This window comes from Takifugu flavidus, chromosome 5 (assembly GCF_003711565.1).
Source record: "Takifugu flavidus isolate HTHZ2018 chromosome 5, ASM371156v2, whole genome shotgun sequence".
Taxonomy (NCBI): domain Eukaryota; kingdom Metazoa; phylum Chordata; class Actinopteri; order Tetraodontiformes; family Tetraodontidae; genus Takifugu; species Takifugu flavidus.
In genome coordinates this window covers 16,976,935-17,000,811 of record NC_079524.1, presented here as the reverse complement: position 1 = coordinate 17,000,811, position 23,877 = coordinate 16,976,935, and the positions used below count along the sequence as shown (strand labels likewise).

General features: G+C 52.7%; 1 protein-coding gene across 1 annotated transcript in view; it reads left to right on the top strand.

Moving 5' to 3' along the window:
* Positions 1 to 23,877, top strand: part of LOC130525304 (tetratricopeptide repeat protein 28-like) — a 76,042-nt gene that overhangs the window by 9,924 nt on the left and 42,241 nt on the right. The window contains 1 exon segment of the mRNA XM_057031920.1: positions 20,952 to 21,099. Coding sequence (XP_056887900.1) covers positions 20,952 to 21,099 — 148 coding nt within the window.

The following is a 23,877-nucleotide window of genomic DNA, read 5'->3' as shown; positions in this document are numbered from 1 at the left end:
GATGTTTCCTGTCATTTAGCAACTTTAGCAACTGCATGCTACACACACACACGCACACACACACAGACACACACACACTGCTGTGACGCTGTCAATCATTCATTGGAAATCGTCGTCATGTTCAGCCACTTCCTGATTCCGGGCTCGCTCTAAAGTGCCGACGGCGGCGGGCCTGTGCACCGGTCGTTCCCGCGGTGCCTTTTGATGCAGGGTTTACGTAGCGGCCGTTAACGCTGCTCCGGATATTCCCAGTCCGATTCTTTGCTGTGCTGGTTGCGGCGTCCTCCGACGCTCTTTCATCTCTGTCCTCCCCGTTGCCCCGTGGATCCTCTAACCTCATTCTGAGAAGATGACTGATGGGAGTGGCGGGCCTCCTCCATGCTTCACCTCGCTCTGATGATGCCAAATGTAGTTCCCAGCGTGTGTGTGTGTGTGTGTGTGTAGGGAGGCGCGTGGCGTCCGGGGCGCTGGCTCCCCAGTTGCTTTGGGATCTGTCTTTTGGTGATCCAACACGGAGAGGACAAATGTTTGCAGCTCTTGTCTCTGCTGGCGCGTCACTCGGCTGCTAAATGTTTAATGATGGTGGATGTAGACGATTGCCTTTTACTTGTCCTGATTAAATATTTAGTGGGATCCGAATGGTGTGTTTGACATCGGCGGCTGCGCAGGGATCCTGGGTGTGTGTCTGACAGCGAGCTGCCCGTGTGGTCGTGACCGGCTTGGCTTGGTTAAAACCGGTGGCCTTGAGGCTTTGCTAGCACGCTAGCTCAGATGACCAGCGTTAGCCTGCTGCTGGTGTGGTGGGTCAGACCGTGGACGCAGTTTGACGACTGTGCACGTGTCCTCTTCCATGTTCCATGAATGCTAGCAGACCCCGGAGCGCTGAGGGACGCCACACCTGAACACAGCCGCGCGCGTTAGCGGTGCTTTAGCGGGATCTGTCAGCGGGATCCAGGCCCAGACTGGTGCTCATTGGGACCTTAAATTACAGCCTTAATTCACATTTAATCCGCATGGATTTTGGCTCAAAATGACGGCAAATCCATTCGTATCAGGCCTGTTCCGGAGACGGGTTCCTGACTCCGCCCGCCCCCAGGTCCTGACAGACACCTGCGACTCCGTTTGGGCATTTTAGCTGATTACAGACAGTAATTACAAATTCTAATTATATCTGATTCACTACCAAGTGGGATTCTCTCCCATTATTAGCTGTGGTTTTCTGTTTTCTCTTCATTATCCTCTCACCACCGTGGGAGACGGAGCCGCTAATCTTGATGCCAGCTTGTCACCCCCCAACCCCCCCACCTGCCCCTCGCCCATGTTAACACCTGCGAGTGATCGCCGCCACTCTGGCCCGTGAAACTGGGTCGTGTCAGAGGAAACGGCGTTACGAGGCGTCCCTGATAAGAGGTGGGAAACAACAGCACAAATCAGGCTGCTTGCTAGCTTCCTGGGCACTAGCTAGCAGCCTGGTGTGGGATGCTGCATAATCTACCTGCCAGATTAAGATGACATGGTCATTGTCTGGAAGAGAAAATTGAATTATAGTGTGTGAAGGGGCTTTAAATGAGATTAGAGAACGCACGCGGCTCGCGTCAGAAGCTGACAGCGCGCTCTCTTCACACTCACAAACACACACCATCATCTCCACACACTTAAGCGCCGTAAAAATGAGCCGATGAACGCAAACGTAGGTTTTAAAACGCGCACACGCGTCCTATATTCCGAGGTTTCCTCAGATGTGTCCCCCTACGTGTCCCCCTGGTGTCTCCGCTCATGTGTTGACTCCAACACAAGAGCAGCATAGGTGTTAATCCCCAGGATACAATTAGCTTAGCTTGTAGTTGCTTTATTTAAGCACAGCTAATCTCTTAACGTTCCCAAACTGCGGGTGCGATCCTCCCTTTCCATGTTATAATTCCATCACTTCAGGCTCCGAGTTTGTTTTATTGTGGCGACTACCTGTGTGTTTTCGTGTGTGTGTGTGTGTGTGTGTGTGTGATGCATTTCAATCCCCATCTTAGCTGTTATCTCACAGGACGTACACGTATCCACCCCACAGGCCAAAACTTCCTCCGTAATCACGGATCATCGGCTGATAAGACACGGCGAGGCTCCGTACGTCCATAAACGGCGTTTACGGTGCTAGCAATGACATCACGGGGGGGGGGGGGTAGAGTTAGCAGATGGGCTGTGTTTGCGTTAGCCAGGAGCACGCTAGCCCAGACAGACCAGACAGGCCTGAGCAGGCTGTTGCCCAGTAGGGTGGAGCCAACTCAGGACGGCCCCACAGCAGGGGGTGTGGCTTAGGCCCACGCCGCGGGGGTCAGGAGCACAGGCGTGCGCGGGAGGAGGACCTCGGACCTCTTGCGAATGTTCAGCGGGTCGAGCTGTTGTGCAGTGGTGCGTCCGGGCCGGGACGGTGACATCACTGCTCGGCCCGGAGTTCCGATGAGGAAAACAGCAAATCTCCTGAATGCGTCTGCGGTCCGGCCCGGCGCCGCCAGCAGCCGCGTGGCCGTTCGGGATTAAAACGTGGCCACTGTGTTGTGTTGGAATTAGGAGGTGATAGAGACTTGGCTGCGGGTATCGGGGGGGGGGGGGGCAGATCCGTAGTGGGTTGGACTGGTCCTGGGTTCCGAACACACGGCGCTGGGTTGGTCTGGGAGCCTCTGGGAGACGGTTGTGCAGCCTTCCAGAGACCAAGGATCTCCAAACCTTCTCCCACCCCCCCCCCCCGGATCTTCTGCCCCCCAGTTTTATGCCTCTTTTCATCAGCATTCGTATCTTTCTTTTATTCATCCTGGTCCCTCGGATTCCTCACACCTCCTGGGTTGTTTGTTGCCAGAGCCGGAGAATGGTGTCCCGGCTAATCTACTCCTCAATAAATAACCTGGCAGTCATTAGACGGGGGGGCAGGGTGGGGGGCAGGGTGGGGGGGGTGGGGGCAGTCACTGCTCAGGCTCTGCTGCTGGCTCATCCTTCATCATGAGCTTCCCTCCTCCTCCCTGTCTGAGACTCCCAGGCCTGGAGATCTCAGAATTCACCCACTAGCAGCTTCTATTAGCCGCGAGGAGAAGGAAGGAAGGGGTGGGTGTGTGGGGGGGGGTGGGGGGGTTGGAAGGGGGGGGCTGCGTGTGAATATACTGGCTGAATCACGGGTTCTGCTCCGGGTTTCTGCCTGGTAATTACCCCGCTAAATAGTTACAAACGGATTCCTTCTGCTTGACAGTGGGTCACGTGATGGAAGGTGGCGGGTGTGGGGGTGGGTGTTAGGGAGGGGGGGGGGGCATGCCCAGGAGGAGCCGTGGGAGCTTCAGACACGACTGGATTGTGAGATTTATTATCTTTCCATACAGGAACACAAATATCCTCATAAAGATAAACAAGATAGAAAAGAAAGGCGGGGGGGGGGGCACGTTAACCTGGGGGGGGGGGCAGCCTTCTCTTTATGAAAGGCAGCATTTCCATACATATTTGATCCTTCCCAGCTGCTTTTGCCACTCAAATGTCACTCACACCAGAAACACACATGCATTTAGTATAATGGTCTCATCTCAGAGCAGTAAATCAGAGTGTCATTGATAGCTGGGGGGGTGGAGGGGGTGAGGAGGGGGGGGGGGAGGAGGAGGGGGGAGGGGGAGGGAGGAGGGGGAGGAGGGGGGGGTGGGTGCTGGGGGGGGTACCATTATCAGGCAGAAGAGTAGAATTCACAAATGTTATAAAATACAGCCATAATCTCCTTCTGTGGTAAAGCGTGTCTAAAGTCATTTAGGATGAGGGTGTGTGTGTGTGTGTGTGTGGTGTGTGTGTGTGTGTCTCTGCTGCTGTGGCTTATTGTCCTTCCCGACTAGGCCCGGCCTAAGCCTGCCCACGGGGTGGGATTACTCACAAAATGCCTGACAGCTCTGCCAGGATTCCTCTGTTCCTGGTTTATCGTTCTCACACACGTTCAGCAGCTCTGCTGGAGGACAAGGACAGTCCACCAGACGTCCACCAAACAGTGATGAGGACAAGGACAGTCCACCAGACGTCCACCAAACAGTGATGAGGACAAGGACAGTCCACCAGACGTCCACCAAACAGTGATGAGGACAAGGACAGTCCACCAGACGTCCACCAAACAGTGATGAGGACAAGGACAGTCCACCAGACGTCCACAAACAGTGATGAGGACAAGGACAGTCCACCAGACGTTCACCAAACAGTGATGAGGACAAGGACAGCTGACCAGACGTCCAGATCACTCGTGGAGCCACACGGCCAACACGAGGCAGCAGCAGAGTGAACATTTACAGAGATTCTGGAGCTCATCTGCTCCCAAATCAGTGAGTCAGCACTGAGAAGAAGAAGAAGAAGAGATCTGTCAGGAGGAGGAAGATCCAGCAGGAATCGACACCTCCGCTGCTCTGGACCATAAAAGGGCTCCTCACGTACGCAGAGACATGCACGGCCTCAGGTGGTGACGATGATGGTGGTGGTGACGATGATGGTGATGGTGGTGACGATGATGATGGTGGTGATGGAGGTGATGATAATGATGGAGGTGATGATGGTGATGATGGTGATGGTGGTGATGGAGGTGATGGTGGTGACGATGATGATGGTGATGGTGATGGTGGTGATGGAGGTGATGGTGGTGATGATGGTGATGATGGTGATGGTGGTGATGGGTTAGGGTTAGAGATGATGATGGTGGTGATGGTGTGATGATGATGGTGATGATGTCACTCTGAAGCAGATCTCTTGACCATCTTTGCTTTAGTTCCCATCATGTTGCCAAACAGATCTTGAAGTTGCACTTAAAAACTTTTTTTCTACTTTTCCACCCCCCTACACACACACACACACACACACACACATACACACACATCATGTCAGCTTGCAGAAACAGAAGAGTCAGAATCTCTCTTTGATCTCTTTAGAAAGTAAACTCAAACCAGCTTCTACCAGGCTGTGTGCGTGAGGGGTGGGGGGCCACCCCCGTCCCTCCCCCCTCCTCCCCCGTCCCCCCCCCCCCCCCCCAGGTTCCAGACAGAGTACCTGTGTTCATAAACAGACGTATAACTTGTGTTCTCCAGGCTCTCGGGCCTGAACGTCCACCCAGCGGAGGTGTGTACCTCCAGCTTCTCGAGGCTCCTGGTGGAACATTCCGGAAATGCCATCCTGGCCTTCCGTTCCTGGCCACAAAGCACACGAGTGATTTTCTGCGTCTGTAGTGTGTGTGTGTGAGGAACCATCAGCCGGCACACACACCCCCACACACACACCAGGCCAAGCATGAGCTAATTGAATGATACTGCTTTAGCGTGCGGCAGGTAATAGGCTAATTGTCCATTGCGAAGTGTCTCTCTCTAACCTGCGGCAGACTCCAGAGCATTAAATATTTCCCAAACGCTAACTGAATTACAGCGCTTCTCTCTGGTGAGGCCCAAGCTTAACCTCATCTCAGGTGGCCGTGAACCGTAACCGACATAATCACAGCCGTCCCCGCGCGGACACGGTACCGGCATATTATCAGGGGTAGTAAATTAGTTTTTGGATTAATAAAATTTACACCTGTTACCCTGAAATAGCCGCTGAGCGTAGCTTCCACGGAGTTCGGGTGAGGCCGCGCCTCCGTGCGATTGCACACTCCATGTTTTTCTTCCGCACGTAGGAACCGGACCGCTTTAAGAGAAACTATGAACCCATAACCCACCAAGGGATCGCACAAAGCAGCAGCACACAACCAGTCGGCCAATTAAGAGCTTCTGTAGCCAGCAGTCAGGGCTAATGAAGAGAGTGGGGGTTGGTGCGTTCTGGTGTGACGGCCTTTTCCTTTTCCAGCGTTCCCGCCTGCCACAGCACCGTCCGCCAGGCCTTCCTTTAATAGAACACAGATGAATTAGCATCACGGATAAAAACAGCAAGAAGTCCTCATAAGTGACGCTAATTGTCTCCCTCAGATCACTATTTGCAGCCGTTGCGGTCGCGCGCGGTGCGTCAGGAGCGGGCGGCGTGTTGGGCGCACGTGCTGCGGTTGCTGTCACCTACATGCAATATTGCCTTCTTTATAAGGGGAAGGAAACGCTGGCGGAGACAAAGTCGAGTGATGGATACAGGAGAGCGGAGACGTATAGAGGCGGGGGCTCGGACGAGGGACGATGAATAACAGTTTGACGGTTGGAATGAAGCCGCCGGCGAGGGTGTTTTGAGCTACAGCGGAGTGCTGTGCTGCAGCGTGGTGTTCGAGTCATACATCACTGGTACAGCGGGAGGACGCGGCGCAGCGCAGCGCTATGCAGAGCGGCAGGAGAGTAATGTGCTGCACTTGCACCCCCTCAGCCTGATTGAAACGCACAGCAAACGTTGGCTCCCCCATTTCCTGGTCTGTAGAGGTGAAGCCTGCCGAAAAGGAGCTCCGCTCTTCAGATCTTCTGCCTCTGCTGTAGAGGCCATGATCAGGGATGAACCTTTCCACGCGTTTGTGAGTCGATAAAGCAAGGGATAGTGTTGTGTTGGGGCGCCGGGGGAGTGGTCCAATCGGAGCAAATGGAGCAGAATCAGAGCTTCAGAGTGTTGCTCTTGGACAATGATCTCAGGCTGGTAGGAGGCCAGAAAAGCACCCACCATAACCCGCGTTTCTCTGTGTGGGAGCCAGTTCTTGCTGGTTTTAGGTGATACCGAGGTGGGGATCCAGACCTCCGGGATGCTGTGAGCTGGTTACGGATTGTGTTCAGCCACAAATTCCCACATAGGAGACCGTTTAGCTTTTTAAAAGTCAATAATCACGTTTGCGTGTTTGACTGGAGGTGGCGGCTCAAGACGAAGGCGGTGGGAATACAGCCCATCTTCTCGCAGCTGCTCCGTTTTTAAAATATTCGGGCCACTGCGCAAAAGTCGCGAGGAGAAGGAAGATAGGGGAAGATGTTCCTGCAGGTCTCGGCACTGTGCTGCTCGTCCTCCGCTCCTCTGATCACTGGAGCGGGATTTAAAGCATCTCTGACGAGAGCTCGGAGCCTCTCCGACATTTGCATGATCCCGCCCGGCCTCTCCTCAGCCCTGATAATTAGCGCCATCACAGCAGCTCTGTGGGAGGAAACGCCACACAACTAGATTAGCTATGCAGCTATCAGTGAGGTGGTGTCCATCCTCCCGCCACAGCCTCCTTCTGTGGGTGCACCTAGAGATCCTTCCACCCGCTCCACGACAGCAGGGCGCTACCGCATCCGGCACCTCTCACCATCTTGGTTGGGGACCACCATCCACTTCTGCCCCATTCTGGTAATGATGAGGAGGGCGTAGAACCCCAGACCCTTGCCCCCCTCCCCAGAATGCGGAGCTCTTTCCCACCTCTAGACACGCAGCTAATTGAATGCAACCTCTTCTTCAGATGTGGGTCAGCTTTTATGGACCAAAGCAGAGAATTAGGCTCCCTCAGCAGGGAGTTAAAATGGATGGTGGCTGTGTTTCAAAGGCGTGCCTGCAGGGGTATCGGGGGGGTCGGGGGTTGTTGGGAGTTGAAGAGGCTGAACTACAGAGGTGGGCTTCGCTCTTGCCTAGGATGCCTTTCCTTTTTTAAAGGAGCTCTGCTCTTGTGTGTTTCTGTAAGAGTTCAGGGGTTGTGCATCAATTTTCGCAGGGGTTAGAAAGGTCATTGGGGGGTTTCAAGGGGTGTGGGAGGGGGCCCGCAGGCTGTGAACTGGTCCTTTGGAGTGTTGTGGTATTTGACAGGGCCGCTGTAATTGCCCCTCAGAGACCAAGAAGAGCCAGCACCTTCAAAACGAGCACTTTTGAAAGGGATTCACTCCCAAAAGGGTGGGGTGGGGGGTGGGGTGGGGGGTTAGCATCGCATTTGCACCCGCTCACTGGGGGAACTCTTTTGTAGCAGCCAAAGGGAAGCTGGTGGAAAGTCCTCCTGTCGACCATTTGATAGGTGAGCCAGCTTCACCTGTTCCCTCTGGTTCTGGTTCTAGCTCCCTGAATCGCCCCGAGAGGAGGGGGTTGACGGTTTGATTACGATTGTGGCAGTCATCGTCCTGGCCCTGCCGTGCCCAGCGCAGCTATATTTACGTCGGTTCTTTCCTGGCCGACTGCCTGACCCAGCCGCTGACCCGGGACGAACTCCCGACCACGGCTGCCACATCCTCCTGACTGGGTCGTCTGGATCGTGACCGGAAGCTAACGGAGGCTAGAGACGGACTGACAGTGTGACTGCACAATATCGGATTCTCTCGCCCGTTTCTTGACATGTCTTTTATTTATTTTTGTTCTTAACACAGTGAAGTCGTGGGAGACGATTTTTATTTTTCCATGCAGGCAGATCCAGCTCCGTTGTCCCCGTCCCTTCATACTCCCCCCCCCCCCACCACCACCACCTTTAGATGTTGAAAGGGAATTATTCAGACATGAAAAGTCCAGAGTTCAGTGGCTCATTGTCAAACGGTATCTCCTCAGCTCAGGCGAGGGTGGTGGGAACTGGGCCACACGTTTCTTAACTTCACTCAAAGCCCACGAGGAAAGTGAAGGACTCCTTTTCTCCGAAAACCCACTTTTATGAGCGAGGCGCTTGTTTAGGGAGCTCTGGAATCTATCGAGCTAAAATGACACGATCACCTGATTCGACAGGACCTGATCACAGAAGCTCGTTCATCATCAAGGGCGGGTCGGCGTGCTTTAGCCGCCATGCTGTTGTAGCATGAGGAGCATTCCTGAGGTGGACGTCCTCCTTGTAAACAGCACATTTACATGGTGCTTGACAAAATCTAATGATTGCCTTAATTGGACTTTAACTGGACCAGTGAAGTGCACTGGAATCCGCTAATGTCCGCGTTACCAGGAGGATCAAAGGCGGTCAATTATCCATCTGCCTGTTGTTGGACGTGCTGGTGTGCCTCCTGAGTCCAGCTCTTTTTTACGTCACGTAATAGATGGAAAGGAAAATGATGCTCTGAAATGATGCGTGTCGCCCCCTAGTGTTGAGGAGGAGGACTCGCTCCCCAGCTTACACACACGACGCTCCTAATCTGGCCAAATTCTGACCTCAGATATATTTTGAGCTGAGCTTGGTTGAGCTGTGCATGTGTACATTAAACCCTTTACTGCTCCGGTCACATGATCGTTCCCTTTATATTCTGCAAGGTTTGTTTGGTTTGTAATTTAGTGAGCTCATGTGTGGGGCGGCGCTGTGTGGCTGTGGATGGATCTTCTGTGTGGATCAGAGGTAGGGTTGAGCAGCACGGCGAAGTCCCCAGTCCACCGAGCGAGCGGGGGGGGGATTTGTCTTCCTTTCCCCTTCAATTATCCTCTTTGTTTGTCCTGGTTTCCAGAGATGAGCAGCAGCCCTCCGTTCTCTCCTCAAGCGAAACTAAATGCTGCCTCTGCTCTCGACCTGCCAGCTCCAAATTGGCAGCCTGACCTTCTTTTTCTTCCTTGGGGCGTCTGCACAAAGCCGTAGCTTTTACCACGTGGGGGAAACGCAATTAAGAGGTGACATAAACACTGAGCGCTCGTTGAAGCTGTTCCCTGGAAGACGGGCGGGGGGGGGGGCAGCTGCTGTTGTGACGTGCGGATGCTGGGCCATTTAATTGGACGTCAGGCCAAGAGTGACACTGAAGGGAGGATAGAAAACAGTGAAATCTTCTTGTCAGGTTCGTCTGTGGAAGCAAAGTTGACTTTGAAGGAAACGAGACTGAAGATTCCACAGAAAAGAACTCGGCCGCACTTTCTGACCCCGTCGGTCACGTCACGAGCACGGCCAACCGCTCACGTCACGTTGGCACAACAGCTAAAACCTCCTTTTCCTGCAAACAGCCTCCACATTATTGGATATTCAACAATGTGGAGGCTGTTTGCAAGAAAAGCTTTTCTAGTATAGTAATATCTGTGTGTGTGTGTGTGTGTGTGTGACATTTGAAGAAGCACATCAGATGTGGCCCTCGGTCCAGAGGTGTTTTGAAGGCGTCCAGACCCTAGAAAACAGGATTTAATGAGATGACTCCTGGAGAAAAGGTGCCCACGCGGCTCCTTTTCTTTCCTTTTAATTTCCACTCCTTAAAGACGGATTTGCCTTCCTTCGTTTAATCGCTCTCGTGCTTGTGTGTATTCTGGCGTCTAACCTCTGAGCAGCGGCTCCACGGTCCCCTCCTCGGGTTTCTTTAGCTTTCAGCCCCCTGACAGAGGACTGGAAACTCCCCTGGGGGGGGAGCGTGAAGCACCCCGGGTTGAATGAAATTCCCTCTGAAAACTCCAAAGCACTCTTCATCTCCTCACGCTCTGGGGAGCACAAAAGGCACGCAGGCTTTTCTTACAAGGCCAGAGAGAAGCAGCGGGAGAGGTGAGCATAATGAGCCGTTACTGGCCAGGCTGGCTATACGACGGACCCACGTACGGTTGGATACATTTCCCAGCCTACAGATTGGTGACCTATCTAGGGAGGAAAGCAGGCGCACACACACACACACACAGAGAAGAGCTACTAACGTGAGCTACAAACTACTGACGCAACAGTAAGCCTGATATAATATGCTCCAATATCTGTGTTGTACTTAAGTAATAGAACATCACTCACACACAGCCCCTCTAATGAAACGTGATGGGAGTGTAACGCCGCTTGTGTGTGTGTGTGTGGTGTGTGTGTGTGTGACATTTGAAGAAGCACATCAGATGTGGCCCTCGGTCCAGAGGTGTTTTGAAGGCGTCCAGACCCTAGAAAACAGGATTTAATGAGATGACTCCTGGAGAAAAGGTGCCCACGCGGCTCCTTTTCTTTCCTTTTAATTTCCACTCCTTAAAGACGGATTTGCCTTCCTTCGTTTAATCGCTCTCGTGCTTGTGTGTATTCTCGCGTCTAACCTCTGAGCAGCGGCTCCACGGTCCCCTCCTCGGGTTTCTTTAGCTTTCAGCCCCCTGACAGAGGACTGGAAACTCCCCTGGGGGGGGAGCGTGAAGCACCCCGGGTTGAATGAAATTCCCTCTGAAAACTCCAAAGCACTCTTCATCTCCTCACGCTCTGGGGAGCACAAAAGGCACGCAGGCTTTTCTTACAAGGCCAGAGAGAAGCAGCGGGAGAGGTGAGCATAATGAGCCGTTACTGGCCAGGCTGGCTATACGACGGACCCACGTACGGTTTGGATACATTTCCCAGCCTACAGATTGGTGACCTATCTAGGGAGGAAAGCGGGCGCACACACACACACACAGAGAAGAGCTACTAACGTGAGCTACAAACTACTGACGCAACAGTAAGCCTGATATAATATGCTCCAATATCTGTGTTGTACTTAAGTAATAGAACATCACTCACACACGGCCCCTCTAATGAAACGTGATGGGAGTGTAACGCCGCTTGTGTGTGTGTGTGTGTGTGTGTGAGAGTTATTGCAGGGTCTCCAACAGGGGCTAGTGGCTCAGTAAATGATAGTGAAGGGGTCATCACTCCCTGGGCCCTTTGATGGGTAATTCACACCTCTGTTGGGCGGGGGCGGGGTGGCCCCACCATTTATCACTCCACATTACCTCCCAGGGAAGGTGAGAAGCCGGGCCAGGAGGCCTAAAGGCTTTTATGAGTGAATTCTCCTTGTTCTTAGTCAAAGTGGGTCCTCCAGCTCCCGGACCGGGCTGACCGTGCTCCTGCCCCCTCCTTGGCTGCTCGTCCACCCTCCACCCATGGGTTCACATCCAATTTTCCCATCACCCATTCTCTTAAAATGCCCCCAGCTACTGCGGGATCACTGCCATGTGTGTGTGTGTGTGTGTGTGTGTGAGAGAGAGAGAATGCTTTTATTGATCCAGGGTTTGTGTTGCTGCTGCCGCTGCAGTGGGAAGGGGGGGGGTACCCGGGACCACTGCAGTGGGAAGGGTGGGGTACCCGGGACCAAAGACCTTCACGGAAAGGCCTCGCATGGTTGGGCACGTCTCTATGATGCAGAATTACGGCGCGACCATCACGTTGGACGTTTAGAGGTCCCACCTTTCAGCTCTGACAGCGAGGAAAGTAGCCAGCAGATGTGGGGGGACGACAGGGGACGGTGAATGGGGACAGTCCCTGTCATGGGGGGGCTGATGGGATTAAATACAACAACCCCTGGATTCATTCAAAAACACCTCTGAAGGAGCAATTAAATGCTTGTGAAATGAGTTTTAGTGACATCACGCTTCCTATTCCAGCTTCCTTGTAGCATGACGTTCTCCTTTTCCTACTCCTAAGGGAAGCACCGGCTCTGCTCCTCTGCTCCGACTCCCCGGCTCCCACGGCTATTCTTCACTTTTTGTTCTCTTCCTCCACCCATTTTTCTTGTAACGCAGCTCACTTCTTGGGGGCTTTTTTTAGTGTAGCTGTGGGATTTTAGCACTTGTAGAACTATGTTGCCAAAAGAATCAGCCTTTGAAGCTGATTAAACACCTATTTGTGCTACATTTATTGCTAAATGCTAACATGGATGCATTCTACTGCTACAGCTAGCTACTAGATTTTGGCACCAGCAGTAGGACCTGTTGCTCTGAGCCAGGAACCTTATTTGCCCCCCCCCTCCCACAGGTGGCGCAGAGAGCTGGCTATTTTGATCATATTACTGGACAGGCCTGTAGTCACGCAGCAAGCATAAAGCTAGATTTCAAAGACAAGGAAACACAGCTAACGTGATTAGCAGGCGGACACGATTAATGATGCATGGCGATGGCCAACAGATGCTAAGGGAGCTTGTGATGTAATGAGCTAACCCAGATCGTCCAGATGTGGACCGGGACCACTCTGTGTTATCAGAGGTGCGGGGTTAGCTTTGAGTACGACGCTGCTAATTAGCACCACTTTGGCAGGTGGCCGTCAGGTTAACGCACCTGTTGCTCTGGCAGCGTGGCGTCTGTTGCTCAGCTGCCTCCAGTGAGGATACACCCCCCACCCCCGTGAATATACCGTTTCTTTACATTGTTTGGTTTAACTACATCTGAGTGATAATTCCCAATGGAATATTGGGCCTGAAATCCCCACGTTAAGCCCGTGTTTCTTCTCACAGCAGTGTGCTGGAGCATGTCATATATATGATAAGCAGAGGAGCCCGTCCACGCCGGGCTCATCACTCTTAAATTGGTGCGGCGCAGAGTTCATATTGCACCGTGGCCGAGGGGGAATTAACGAGTGTGTGTATAGGCCCGTGCAGCATGTGCTGTGAATTAAAGCGCGTTTATCTGGTGATCGCTGGGGAAACGTGCAGCGAAGGAGCGGCACTAGAACGCTAGAGTGTGGTGGCTCCTGCCTCAGTGGTGCCACAGCGAGGAGAAAGGGGTCAGACGAGAGCCTGGCTGGTCCCGGACGTGCTCAGCCCCAATAATAGCTGCCCGTTTATGCTAGCCGGCTCGCCCTCTTCCTGTGTCCTCACCTCTTTCTTGCGTCCAGCTCTGGAACCTTCAGGTTCAGCCCGTCTTTGCTCCCTCTCTGGTATCCCGCCTGCCTTCACTCAATCATGGATGAGTCTCCACTAGCAGCGAGTCAGAGGCGGTGCTGTTCGTTAGAACGTTCTGGAAAGGCCACCCCTGGTTCTTTTGAAGCCTTCCAGAGTGGCTCTGGAGAAGCTAGGGTTTGAGGCCCACCACGGTGCTGGTGTTTGATGAAGCATTTCCCTGCTAAGACCACAGCAGCCTAATGAACCATTCATAAGAGGGAGGATCCTCCAGCTCTACAAGCGACCAGACCTCAGACCTGCGTCTTTGCGAGATATTTTTAAGATGGTACTTTGTGTCAGGCTTTGTATCAGCATTGAGGGCTGAAGGAGGGTCATCTGGATGTGATCATTCTCCCTAATGGCTAATGGAGATGCCGGTTTGGCCATGTGTGTCTCAGCGTCAATGTTTAGTGAGAGGAGGGTATTTTTCATCCATGCTTGAGTTCACTGCTAGAGCTAATTAGCAGAGGACAGAAGAAGATGGACTACACGGTGCCTCGGGCCAAAGAAGCGAAGTGTGCGACCTCTTTTTCTTCACCTCATGGAAACATGCGTAGCGGTTTAAAGTCACGTTGCAGAAAAAGGGGGGGTTGTAAACACAGAGCGTGTCCTTGTTTAGCTCAGGAAGACTCAGGCCATGGGTTTGATGCTCCGCCGAGTCCTGGGCAGCTTCTAACCAGGACAGCAGACCGTTGCTGGATGATCAAACGCGGCAAAAATCACCGTCTCCTCCGTCGCTTTTTCGCCTTTTTCTCTGGTTGGGCTCTGGACCGCCACTGATTAAAGCTCCTCTCGGTGATTTATGCCTACTTGATTTGAGAGCCGGCCCACCGGCTGAAGACCGACAGCCTCCTAGCATCATAATTTGCCCATCTTGGTATGCTAATGCTAGCGGCACGCCTGTGAAGAGGGCGACACACGGAATGAAACACGGATGCGTTCAGACTGGTTTATTGCTCTCCAATGGTCTGTTTCCTTTGCGAGAACGCAGGCAGTCGTGCTGGACGTGCACGTAGCCGGGAGAAAATTGAATTGCCTCCGCTCGACGGTGAGGCTGTGACAGCGTGTCACCGCGGCGCCTCGCAGTTTGCTGGTGTTTTTCACGTGTTTGTGATAAATGGGCAGCAGTTTTCCCGGCTCCCTGTGCCTGTCACCGCCGATGGGCTCCGCGTGACACCGTCACAAGCCCCGACCTTCCTCACCGAGGCCCTCTTTGTCTCGTGGTCATACCCTTTCCTTTGCTTTTTTTGGTAAAAAGCAGGGTGAACCTTTTCCCCAGCCAGATAATGACAGAAAGACACAGAGCATTGATTCCAAACCCGCCTGGCTACGACCTTTTCCGGGCCAAAGTAGTTCCCCGGCTGCCGGTTTGATGTGAACGGGCGGATCGATTCATTGAAGAGGTGAGGGAGTACGACAACATCTCTCCTCCTGACGTCTCCGACAGGCAACTGTGGCTTTTATTGCCACTACTCACTGAATAATGAAACATTTACCCTTTAATTGCCAGCTCCACAAAGAATGATCAGCTTAATTTGTTCTCATTAGAGCCTTCTCGTCTAATGGACTCATTAAGGGCTTTGGATAGAACAGAAATCACCAGGAATCATCCGAAAGCCCTTTGGGAAGAATCCGTCAACGGATCGTAAATATTTGACTCCGTCCGCCTAAAGTGTCTCGGTTTGACCAGCAGAAGGACCGGTTGGAACCTTGAAGGGAGACTGAGAAGTCCTCCCCTCGATGGGTGCGGGTCGAGGGGACTCCTGCTAGCTCGGTGAGGAAGCTAGCGCCGTTTGAGCAACCGCCGACCTTCTCTGGGGAAAACCACCTGCAGGATGGGAATAACCCCCCAAATGTAACCGTAGGAGGAGACTTAATTAAGCGGAGTCTCCATTGTGGCTCCCAGTCCGTCAGGCTGAAGGGCAGAAAGCCCAACGCGGGGATCCTTCCATTTCATTTTTTTTTTACATTCTCAGCGGCGCTTCCAGCTAATTTGTCACGGGCGACAGTTATCCCCAGATATTAAATTAAGCGGTTGACATTTTGTGTACGCTGTGAATTATCTGTGTCACCTTGAGAATCTGCTGAAGACGGTGGAGGGGATCTGGGACTGCGGTCCACGCGCATCCGTTCTGGGTCACATTGGAAACCAGCCGCTAACGGGTGGAGGAACAGGTTCCCTTTGTTGCTGTCACACAATTAGTGCTAATTGGTTGCCAGCGTCGTGGCCTTTGTGTGGAAGATTGTTTCAGCTCGTATGTGGTGGTGGAGGGAGACGGTGGTTTCTCTGGGAGTTTGTGTCTCCCTTTGACTGGCTGAGACCAGGAGGGGGTGTGTTCCGTGTCCTGAACGCACCGCAGTTGTGGACCCTTCGGACGCTCCGGACTCAGCTTACACAGCTGCCGTTGGTTTCCACATCTGGGAGCGCGGCGAGGCCTCGGAGCACAAGTGGACTCACAGATCGGAGCTCTGTGGTCTGTGGAGGCGTCAGATGAAAGCGGTCTCCAGGGATACCGACCCCGGATACCAAGCTTTGGGGATATTGGAAACAGGTCGTCACATGACAGCGAGGACACAAACGCAGCTAAACGTGCATGTTCAGTCATGAGAACATCAGCTGGATCATCGGGTTCCAGACGTGGGAATCATCACAATTCATCGCGTTTCAGTTTAATTAATGTTTTGTTGTTTTCATCCAGTCTTTTTCTTCTTTTATTTTAGCAACAAAGAGCATTTGTAGCATCGATGTCCTGTAGTCATGAAGAACGACTCTCCTACAGTCGTTCAGGCTCTCCTACAGCTGTTCAGGCTCTCCTACAGCCATCCAGGCTCTCCTACAGTTGTTCAGGCTCTCCTACAGCCATTCAGGCTCTCCTACAGCCGTTCAGGCTCTCCTACAGCCATTCAGGCTCTCCTACAGCCGTCCAGGCTCTCCTACAGCCGTTCAGGCTCTCCTACAGCCGTTCAGGCTCTGCTACAGTTGTTCAGGCTCTCCTACAGTCGTTCAGGCTCTCCTACAGTCGTTCAGGCTCTCCTACAGCCGTTCAGGCTCTCCTACAGCCATTCAGGCTCTCCTACAGGCGTTCAGGCTCTGCTACAGTCGTTCAGGCTCTCCTACAATCGTTCACGCTCTCCTACAGCCGTTCAGGCTCTCCTACAGCCGTCCAGGCTCTCCTACAGCCGTCCAGGCTCTCCTACAGGTGTTCAGGCTCTCCTACAGCCGTCCAGGCTCTCCTACAGCCATTCAGGCTCTCCTACAGTCATTCAGTCTCTCCTACAGCCTCAAACAGATTAAAAGAATTCTCCTTGAAGGTTGAAGCTATGAATAAGTCAGTGAAGCCACTGCTGTGAGTGATGCAGTTTGTGGGTTGGTCCTGCTCCTGGTCCTGGTCCTGGTTCTGGGTGGTGACGGCAGATGTGAGCGCGCTCCTTTGTCGGTGTGGCTCTAATGTTGATGGAACCTGCATAAATTCGCTCTCAGAACCCAAACACCTGTTTTTATTTTGGTGTTCACACAGTAGAACAGGCAGCAGAACCAGGAGGTGGTGTCACACCGATGCAGCCGACCGACTCATTAACTCCTGAAACTACAGCTCCTCTCCAGCACCGCAGGAGCGTGCACGTGGGAGTGGCTCTGCAGCAGGAACCTCACATATGCAGCCACAATCGAAACCTTTCATCTCTCAACACAACGGCGCTCACAACTTTGGGGCCAGACAGCTGATGTTTATGCCGTCCAGGAGCGGCTCATTACGGCTCTTCCAAGGACAGACGTAACCTGGGGGGTGTGACGTACCCCCCCGGGGTCAGAGCGTAGCGAGGGCGGCCCGAGAGGGTTCACGCCGCTAATGAAGAGGAGCCGGAGCTGTGGGAACGTTGCGTTCAGGCACTCCGACTCTGCTGTGAACAACAGCGTTGCTGCTCCGCTCTCAGTGGCCCCTCAGACACGATGTAGTCTGCACGGGCTTGCTCGTGCGTGTGCACGTGTGGAGCTGTTTGGCTTCCAGCAATGTTACAGAGTGAATAACTTTTCTTTCTTTCTTTTTTTTTTTGCATCATTTCCTGCTAAGCATAAAAACATGAATATTTAAACGGACATCAAACAAGTGTTCATAAAATATTCAAATGCTTGAGAAAAGAAGCTTTTATCCTCTCCTATTCATACGTGTTCCCCTGCTCGCACCAGCACGCAGACACTTGTGCTGTAGCGCTCCTAGAATTCACCCCGGGGTGCGAACTACAACCCTTCCTGCCCCAGCTGCTCCTCAGCACGGCGCCGCATTAAGTGGAGGAAGTGAAGATGCAGGAAGGTTCAGTAATTTAGTCCGCCTTGGATTTCAGGGAATGCTTGTTTTCCTGGTGCGTGGGTTCGTTATCCTGAGCAAAGGACGGCGACCGTTTTCAGTCGGAAGCTCCGCTTTTGGAGGACAGATTAGCACTCAGAAGATCGAATGGGGTTATTGTGGCGCTTTCGCTCCATAAGGAAAAGGAAAATATCTCATTTGTGTCCAAAATTTCAGTCCTCTTTGCTGTCAATGTCTCATTGGAGCTCGTTGGGGTTTGTTAGAGCTTGTTGGAGCTCGTTGGGTCTCATTGGAGCTCGTTGGGGTTTGTTAGAGCTTGTTGGAGCTCGTTGGGTCTCATTGGAGCTCTTTGGGTCTCATTGGAGCTCATTGGGGCTAATTGGAGCTCATTGGGGTTTGATAGAGCTTGTAAGAGTTCGTTGGGGCTCATTGGAGCTTGTTGGATCTCGTTGGGGCTAATTGGAGCTCTTTGGAACTCTTTGGAGCTCGTTGGGTCTCATTGGAGCTCATTGGGGTTTGATAGAGCTCTTTGGAGCTGGTTGGAGCTGGTTGGAGCTCATTGGGGTTTGTTGAATCTCGTTGGGGCTAATTGGAGCTGGTTGGGGCTGGTTGGGTCTCATTGGAGCTCATTGGGTCTCATTAGAGATCGTTGGAGCTGGTTGGAGCTCGTTGGGGTTGTTAGAGCTTGTTGGAGCTTGTTGGATCTCATTGGAGCTCTTTGGGGCTCATTGGAGCTTGTTGGGGTTTGTTAGAGCTTGTTGGAGCTCGTTGGATCTCATTGGAGCTCGTTGGGGCTCATTGGAGCTCGTTGGGGTTTGTTAGAGCTTGTTGGAGCTCATTGGGTCTCATTGGAGCTCATTGGAGCTTGTCGGGGGTAATTGGAGCTCATTGGGGTTTGATAGAGCTTGTAAGAGTTCGTTGGGGCTCATTAGGGCTCATTGGATCTCGTTGGGGCTTGTTGGAGCTCGTTGCGGCTCATTGAAGATCGTTGGAGCTTGTTGGAGCTCATTGGGGTTTGATAGAGCTTGTAAGAGTTCGTTGGGGCTCGTTGGAGCTGGTTGGGGCTCGGTGGGGCTAATTGGATCTTGTCAGGGCTAACTAGAGCTTGTTGGAGCTCCTTTGGGTGTTTGTTAGAGCTCTTGGAGCTGGTTGGAGCTGGTTGGAGCTCATTGGAGTTTGTTAGAGCTTTTTGGAGCTTGTTGGGTCTCATTGGAGCTCATTGCGGCTCATTGGAGATCGTTGGAGCTTGTTGGAGCTCATCGGGGCTAATTGGAGCTCGTTGCATCTCATCGGGGCTCACATAACGCCATAGCGTTTAGCTGATTTATCTAATATAGCTTTAAGTGAACCTTCTGTTTTACGAGCTTGAATGGACGCCCTGAATTACGCAACAGGTTTTGTCTGTTGTATGATGTGTTTTTAATGCTCAGGCAGGTTTAGTGGAGGACGAAGCCCCAGAAGGCTGCTGGTTGTGTCGTCTGTGCTGCGGCTCCGTCAGTTACACATCCATCCTCCTTCCTGTCTTCACTTGAATAGACTTTAATAGTCTTCATCTTACGTAGCGCAGGAAAGGCTACAACGAGTGGATTAAAGGGGATTTTTGTTTGAAACAAACCCTCTTTCATTCATCCGTTGCTTGTGGTTGCTCCACTTAAGGGAAGGAAAACAGATCCTAGCAGATCCTGGGGTGAGCAGATACGCCGCAAACTAAATCTAATCAAAGCAGAAGTGCTTTTAAATGCCGTTTCTTCCCCCGGGCAAATCATTTGTGAATCCCTCCACTGTCCAGACTGCATCGCCACGAGATGCAATTAATATTGAGCGGCTACCTGGCCTGAGCCTCGCATGATAAAAGTCCTACAACAAAGGTTAATGCTTCAAATCTAATCTTTGTCCTCGTCGCTCTCAATAGAGCCGCCACACCAGTGTAGCAATGCGCAGCCGTGGCAGCGGGTCATCAGAGATTGGTCGTCAGCGGGGGGCCTGGACAGATGCAAAATTAATTACCGGGCTCTATAAATTCACTGTCATGTCTCATTTTCCCTAATCCTCCCTGCGTCTTACACGTCCTTTTCCTGCCCGACCGGGAAACTTGGAAAGACTAATGAAAAGGCCTCTTAGATGCTAATGGCAAATTAGCCTGTGTGTCACTTTGTGGAAGCTGTGAGTGGAGCTCAGGCAGCATCGTGGTTGGCTGCTGTCGGCTGGTCAGAGACACCAGAGAGGGAGGGATTAGCATTCTAAGCTAAGTGCTGGCTTCAGAAAAGAATCTTCTTTGCCTCTCCTTAACGCCGTTTTTCCCTGTGGGGATTGAGCGGCTCAGTCCTATGAAATGCAGTGTTTTCCATTATGGGCCGTTGAATAGGTCGATCGGCGGACGAGGGGCAGAAATACACCCCGCAGAGGTCACCAGTTCACCCTTCCGGCGTTCTATAATGCCTCTAAATGTTTGCTGGTTGTGTTGTGAGGCCTTTGTGTGAAAATCTCTGCCTGTGCGTTAGCTCAAAGGGAAAATGAAGGCTAGCTAAGACGCTCACGCTACATGTGGCTTTGATGGAGGCTGGCTCATTCTCTGGGTTTTTGAGATATCCGTAACTGTTGGAATTCTGTGGGAATATTGGGAGAGGCAGACTGCCTTCCCCGGGTCGGAGTAAATAACTGCATGTCTCGCTCCGCCGCTGCTGTCGTCAGGCTGATGGAACAGCCGGAGTCTGATCAGACGTTAGGCAGAACACAAGCTTGGAAAAGACGTCTTGTTTTGGTGGGCGAATCCACACGGACGATGGAGGAGACACCCAGTTATTGATGGAGCTTTGGGCTGCAGAGGCAGCGTCGGCTGCGCGCTCCGAACCCTTTTATTCTCTCCCGGAAAGAAACAATGTGTCAGCAGTCGTGTTGGGTTTAAGCCTCGGCGGTGAACCATTTGTCATGCTCCCCGCAATGCGCCCGGGATGACAAATGCAGCTAATTTTCCCCCCCCGTTTGAAGAGACAGTCATGAATCTAGAGCCTGATGTGAAAATATCACACAGTCCGGCCACTTGCTCTTTCATTTAGCTGCCTTCCAGCCCAGGGAAGACGCCATCCGAGGCGTATTTAAAGAAGAGAAATCATGGAAACACGTGGAAAAAAGAAAAAACAGGGACTCTTCAGAGAGGTGGCGGGGGTGCATGCTGGGAAAATGACTGCTAATGTGTGTTTCTAAACTTCCCTCTCGTCCTCTGCAGGCATACTTCCGACAGGGTGTTGCCCTTCAGTACCTCGGTCGCCATGCCGACGCACTCGCAGCCTTCGCCTCCGGCCTGGCCCAGGACCCCAAGAGCCTGCAGCTGCTGGTGGGCATGGTGGAAGCCGCCATGAAGTCCCCTTTACGAGGTAAACCCACATTTCGAGTCTCAAATGTGTGCTGCGGCGCGTGTGCTGCTAGCCTGCTGCTAGCATCCGCCGCCGGTCGTAAATCTCATCTTCTGGTCCGAGTAGCGGCGCCGCAGTGCATTGTGGGATGTGCCCCTTGGCTGCTTCTCTCCTCCCATAATTGACGCTCCAGGTTGACAGGAGCTTTAGCTTAGCTTCTCCTTTGAGTTTTGCTCCTTTTGTGGGGAGTTGAGCCTTTGTTGTCGAGACGCGCGGTATCGCCGCCGACTCTGTCCTCTCTTCTCAACTTCTTCGCCGCTTCCTCGCCGCGCTTTGCGCGGCTAATCCTCACGCCTGTGTTTGGGTGACTTTCCCTGTCAGATGGTCAGGCTAGCGTCTACGGTTGCCCGGCGGCGGTCGCTCCATCAGTGTCAGCGGGGCCCAATCCCATCGCTGATACGGCCTTATCTTAATGAGCTTCCATCACCGATCCCTTTGTGTGAGCCCCTCCCTGCGTAACAGGTCTCTGCTCTGGTTAAAGCTGCCTCATTCTTTTTTAAGTGCATCGATGTGTCCGCCAACAGCGCTGACCTAGAAGGCTACCGCTAATCAATGTGGGCCGGCCTAATGAGGCGCCAAACAAACCTGGCAGCGGTTTCCTCTCGAGTGGCCGCGACGTCGCTTCAGAAAAGGCTCCACAAAAACGTCCCTGCCCGGTGCTGAATAAGACGGTCCGTGATTGCACCCACTTTTGTCTTCTAATCCAGAATTTACTGAGACGGCACAATGAAGGCAGCAGCGCTAAGAGGCTTTGGTCCAGTCAGGAATCGCGTTTGCCTTTGATTGAATACAGAGCTCCTCTCAATATTTGTATGTAAATGCAAAGAAAGTGATTTTTTCTTCTTCTTCTGCCAAGAAAATAAAGGCTGGAGAGCCCATCTGAGCGGCGTCTAAGCCCGACAGTGGTGCCAGAGAAAGGAAGCGTTGGGTGCGAGCCCAGACCTGAGCGTCGTGGACCAGAATGGGTCGGCTCTGTAGGGGGACACCAACATTTAGCCCGAGCCATTTAATCTCTTAATTGTTTACCCTATTTCCCACAGTGCCAGTCCTCCAGCAAAGGACCTGATCCGAGGTGTGTTGTGGAGAGGTAGCTAGGTCAAGGGATTAGGAGCAATGATCCTCTCGGAGGGGCTCCTGGCACCGCGGGACCAGAATCAATGTTCCGCCAGCAAACATGGAGGATAATCAGTGTTCCTCCGCCAGAGTCCCTGTTAAGTGACGTGTAGGCGGTTGCTGCTTTCTTCTCCCTCCTGTAAGGAAGAACGCTTGAATAGCTGCTTCTACAGGCTACCAAGCACTTGGGACAAATAGTGACATATTTTAGATTACAACCTTCTTTTCCGCTGTTCAAAAGCCGCCGCGTTAGCGTCAGGAACGCAGAAAGAGCCGCTTGTTCTACGCTAATACTCGACGCTGTTGCTTTTCAAAGGCCTCAACGTGTCCTTGAAAGAAACGGGTCCTTGTTGCTGGGATTGCGTAATCGGCTTCTTCTGTATAGGTCCGCCTCATCTCTCGGAGGTGAAGCGGAACGTTTCCATCTGGCTTCAAACCCAGTGAATGTGGATCTACGTGTTTATGTCTTTGATATAAACCATCTAGAGGTAGCGTCCACACAATGGGGCCCGAATCAATGCTGGTTCTGATCCAGTTATTGGCCCAAGGCGGGGATCATTAGTCCCAGACCTCCTCACGATGCTGCTGCTGCTGCTGCTATTGTGCCTGAAACAGCCGTCATTTCATTATCCAGCTCACTGTAATTACACGTTCACCCGGAGCGTCGTAAACGCCTTCGGCAGCATCTTCCCTTAGATCTTTAGCGGCAAATAACGAGCCCAGAACACCGAGCCGAGGTAGACGTCCGCCATGCCGAGCTGCACCTGGAATCTCCTCATTTACCCCATTAGCAGATTGCTTTTGGCGTATTGCGACAAACACATCGTGACTCTGGTTGATCTGGACCGGATCCGGACGGGGAACCTTGGAGTTTGGGAGTTCAGGGCTTAAATTCTGCTGTTTAAGTTAGCGTGACAGCGACCCTCGAGGAAGGCTGAGACCTTCCAGCTTCCCCCCCCCCCGACATCAAGTGCTTGAGGGATTGTTCTCTCTGCCGTTTCATCTTCGGCGTAGCGTAGCCGCGGCTTCGCCGGTCTCAACGTCTTTTTTGGCTAATTGCAGCGAGGCCCTGAGAAGATCGATCCTTCTGAAGCCTCCTCTTGACTGGCAGCACTTAGAATATCTCCTCCTAACTGAACGCGAGGCTTGATTTTAACATTTAGCGTGCTTGTGTGTGCGTGTGTGTGTGTGCGTGTGTGTGAGCAGTCATGGATGCATTTGTTTGTGGGAATAAAAGCAGCAGAATCTGACCCAATTTCCTCTCAGCGGTGGGGAAAATATTTGCAAATCCAGGAGTCTGGAGAATGAAGCATCCCCATTTTACACTCCTGTACAGGGAGGCCAATGAGTCCATAAACCCGGGGGGGGGGCTTCCTCGCCCCCCCCCCCCTGCTGCTGCTCGGTGTCCGTCAGAGGGCTTTCTGCTCTGCTCTGGAGTCCTGAGATCCCCGGTGGGATGCCATTGATTCCTGCCATTGTGTGCCTTTGGAGCCTCCTCAAAGGTCACCTCCATCGCTGTGCATCCATCTGCTTCAGCTGTTGTGCATCAGCCGTGCGAGGTCCTCCCTCCCCGGCGTGGCGCTCACAAGCCCCTCTGCTCGTCTCCCGGCCGCTACGTGGAGGCGA